The 3304-nt window shown below is 29.8% G+C and overlaps 1 protein-coding gene across 2 annotated transcripts; it reads right to left on the bottom strand.

The window, feature by feature from the left end:
* Positions 1-2561, bottom strand: Nhp2 (NHP2 ribonucleoprotein). Of its 2 annotated transcripts, XM_083102838.1 has the most exons (4): positions 2464-2561; positions 1504-1663; positions 1304-1376; positions 1-1189 (listed from the first exon to the last, which is right to left on the bottom strand). In XM_083102838.1, exons 2-4 carry the CDS (start codon positions 1649-1651, stop codon positions 958-960), a joined length of 453 nt encoding a protein of 150 aa, XP_082958964.1. In that variant the 5' UTR covers positions 1652-1663; positions 2464-2561; the 3' UTR covers positions 1-957. The 2 variants fall into 2 exon arrangements, with proteins under 2 accessions (XP_082958964.1, XP_082958954.1); XM_083102828.1 differs by lacking the exon at positions 2464-2561 and having other exon boundaries at positions 1504-1805.
* Positions 2562-3304: the final 743 nt, after the last annotated feature.

The following is a 3304-nucleotide window of genomic DNA, read 5'->3' as shown; positions in this document are numbered from 1 at the left end:
TCTAATTTCAATTAATTTAATGTATAAAAAGTCTCTCAAAAATATTTTAATACAAATTGAATTTATACACTTTTCGTCAAAAATTGTTTATTAAAATGCTGTTTAAAGTTTGGACGATTCAGGAATGTAACAGGTAGAGAAGTGCGCTCATGTATAGCATATCTGCATTTTAAGTTTTGATTCGCAAATTCTTTTTTTCGCAACTATATTACATACTTCTCTTTCTTTACCGTTATTGTTGTAGTTAACTGACGATTTTGCAGATTGCGTTTTGCGATCATGCATGCTACTTCGCATTTACAATTAATCGGCACGTTTTAAGGCAAGTCTGAGAAGAAATGTTTTTATAATTATCGATGTATAACACGAGAATGGGTAACGCACGTTAGCTATTAAATAAGTCTTATCTTATAATCGCATAAGGGAGAAAATTTTAGCCCAGAGGCATTTAAAAAAATATAAAACGCAAGATGAAGACGCAGAGAACATAGTACGAAAAAGATCAGCAGACAATCCATAATTTACTTCTCTAATTGATCGAACCGATCACGACGACTAATGTGTTTCTATTCAATCTGTGCGCGCGAATGCGAATCGTCGTTCTACGCTCATCTATCTTGAGGGGTGATAATAATCTTCGGCATATATAACATATGCACACATACACATATACGTATATACAACATACTATTTTTGTGTATGGACATATAAATATTTAGCAAATACTGTTATTTGTACGAATAATTTCATTCATGGAGCACGGGATATCTTTCCGCATCGTTTATGAATAAACAGATTTCTTTGCAATATGCCAACTAGTTAAGAGTGCTTTTTACCAAACATACTTTTAACAATGTTAATTATACATATCTTTAAGTAATTCTAAATTAAAATTTAATTATTTCATTTTTAATTTTACCTTTTTACATAAATAAATGTAAATTAAATGCATACATACTATAAAGGTGTGGAAAGCGTTATCATTGCATTCTTCACTTCATCATATAAATCTTTATAATCTGCATGTTCTTTTATAAGCACCATGAGACTGCCACGCTTTACACCCATCGCTGCACCAATATCCAATCTCGATGGAGTAAAGCAATAGGGAATATTCTTGTCCTCGCACACAATTGGTAAGTGACACATAATTTCGATGGGATATACATCTCCCGCAAAGACAACCAAACTAAAATAAGAAATATTTATAAATAATTATAAATATTATCAATATTTAGAAATATTGATAATATCTTGCAATTGATGTGCAATTCACTATCCATTTGAAGAAACTCTAGCTTACCCAGTTTCACCCTTACGAAGGTGTTTCTGTACATCCTTTAAGCCATTGCGCAAATATGTTTTGTGCTTAGATGCTGTAATAAATAATTGCTTACATATAATCAACATATGTATTCTAATGAAAATATATGTTATATTACAGATTGTATTATATTATATATTTATATTCGTTCTAAAATACTAGTAACTGAAGCAGCTTACCTTTCTTAATGCACTTATAAATTTTTTTTGTTAATTTCTTAGGTGCTATAGGTTTGGCGATAGCATTCACGAGGTGTAGCTTTTCCTCATAGCTGACTTCTGGAGCATCGATGTTTTCTTCTTTTACTATACTCTCGTCAATCTCCATACTGGTATTCTCCTGCATTTTATGTCAAGATTTTATATTTTATTGAACTCTCTACACGTGTCTAAGCCACAGTTTATTTTCGAGTGACCTAGCTTAACCTGTTTTAAATCGTGTTAAGACTGGGCCTGTTCTTTTTAGCTACACTGCTACACTAGTGCAATTAGTTAGAGTGAAAGAAAGTATGTTTGTCTCTTTCTAACTTATTGCACTAGTGCAGTAGTGCAGCTAAAAAGAACAGACTCATTGTGTTACAAAAACTGGTAGTACCATCTGTGTGTATCTATATGAATGAGGATTTTACGTATGCCAGTAGATATTGACAATCTATCATATCGAAACGGAAATCTGTTCTGTATTATGTTGCATTTTTTGTATTCAATAATAGAAAAAAAGATAATATTTTTAAGAAAAATTAAAATTTTGCAGAGAAAAAATATAGAAAAAAATATAGAAAATTGTAAGAGGCTTATAAAACTAATAATTTAAACACGTGGATTCCCTAACAACACACATGTCCAAAAGATGTCCAGAGGTCATCGAGAGGACATCCAGAGGACATAAAATATCCTTTGGCTGTCCTCTAGATATTCTTCTAGATTATCTTCTGCTTTAATTTTATAACAGCTGTCGAAACACGTGCTTAATAAAAAGGAATGTCACCCTCCTAAAAATCTTTAATAATTGTAAATCTCTTGTTGAAATTTTAATTTTAATTTCGTTTTTTAATTGTTTTTTTTTCATTTTCCATTATTAAAAAATATAAACTTATTTATTTTATATATATAAAACTTATCTTTATTGTCTAGGCTTACCAAGATTTTTGTGTCCACTATAACTTTTTGGATCTGTTCTTTTTAGCTGCACTGTTGCACTAGTGCAATAAGTTAGAAAGAGACAAACGTACTTTCTTTCACTCTAACTAATTGCACTAGTGCAAAAGTGCAATTAAAAAAAACAAGCCCTTTATTTACATCACTGTGTTTTAATTGATATTCGCACATGCGCAAAAGGCCCACCTGACAACACACTGCTTGATCAATTAAAGCGATATGCCCTCTCGATATAAAAACGTGGACATGAACTACGAAGCCAATGTCCGAAATGGGTTCTCAATGGGTAACATATAATGTGCACAATTTCTGGTGCTATATGAGATATCCTGTAATTCTGTAGCGCAAAATGCTTATGTGTATATTAAATAAATTTCTAATATAAATAAGTTTGTGATCTCTCTCTCTTTCTATTTCTGACTCATAGTAGAAATTTCATATACATATTTTCGTAAAGCACAAAATTTATTTTTGAAAGAATTATATATTTATTAATATATTCGTTGCGTATTAAATGGTTTTCACGTGTTCGTGTATTTTAAAAATGGTCTATGTTATATAACTTACTATATTCATATAGATGCTCCAAAAATATAGACTTTCTAAAATATTTTAAATATTTCTTTCTTTATACAAGATATGCTTTCGAATATTTCATTCGATATAGTAAACATTTCTTTATATTATTTTACAGTTTTCATAACAGCAAAATATTTTAATGTTTAATCCTTTATATGTATAATACAATGTACTATAAATTATAAAACGTAACATAATTATATAAAATATTATAATTAGCGGATTTTATATAATTGCAAGCTGT

The sequence above is a fragment of the Camponotus vicinus genome, unplaced genomic scaffold (genome assembly GCF_025532165.1).
Source record: "Camponotus vicinus isolate PSW18456_S1 unplaced genomic scaffold, iyCamVici1.0 SCAF_1, whole genome shotgun sequence".
Taxonomy (NCBI): Eukaryota; Metazoa; Arthropoda; class Insecta; order Hymenoptera; family Formicidae; genus Camponotus; species Camponotus vicinus.
This window is presented reverse-complemented; position numbering and strand designations above follow the sequence as displayed.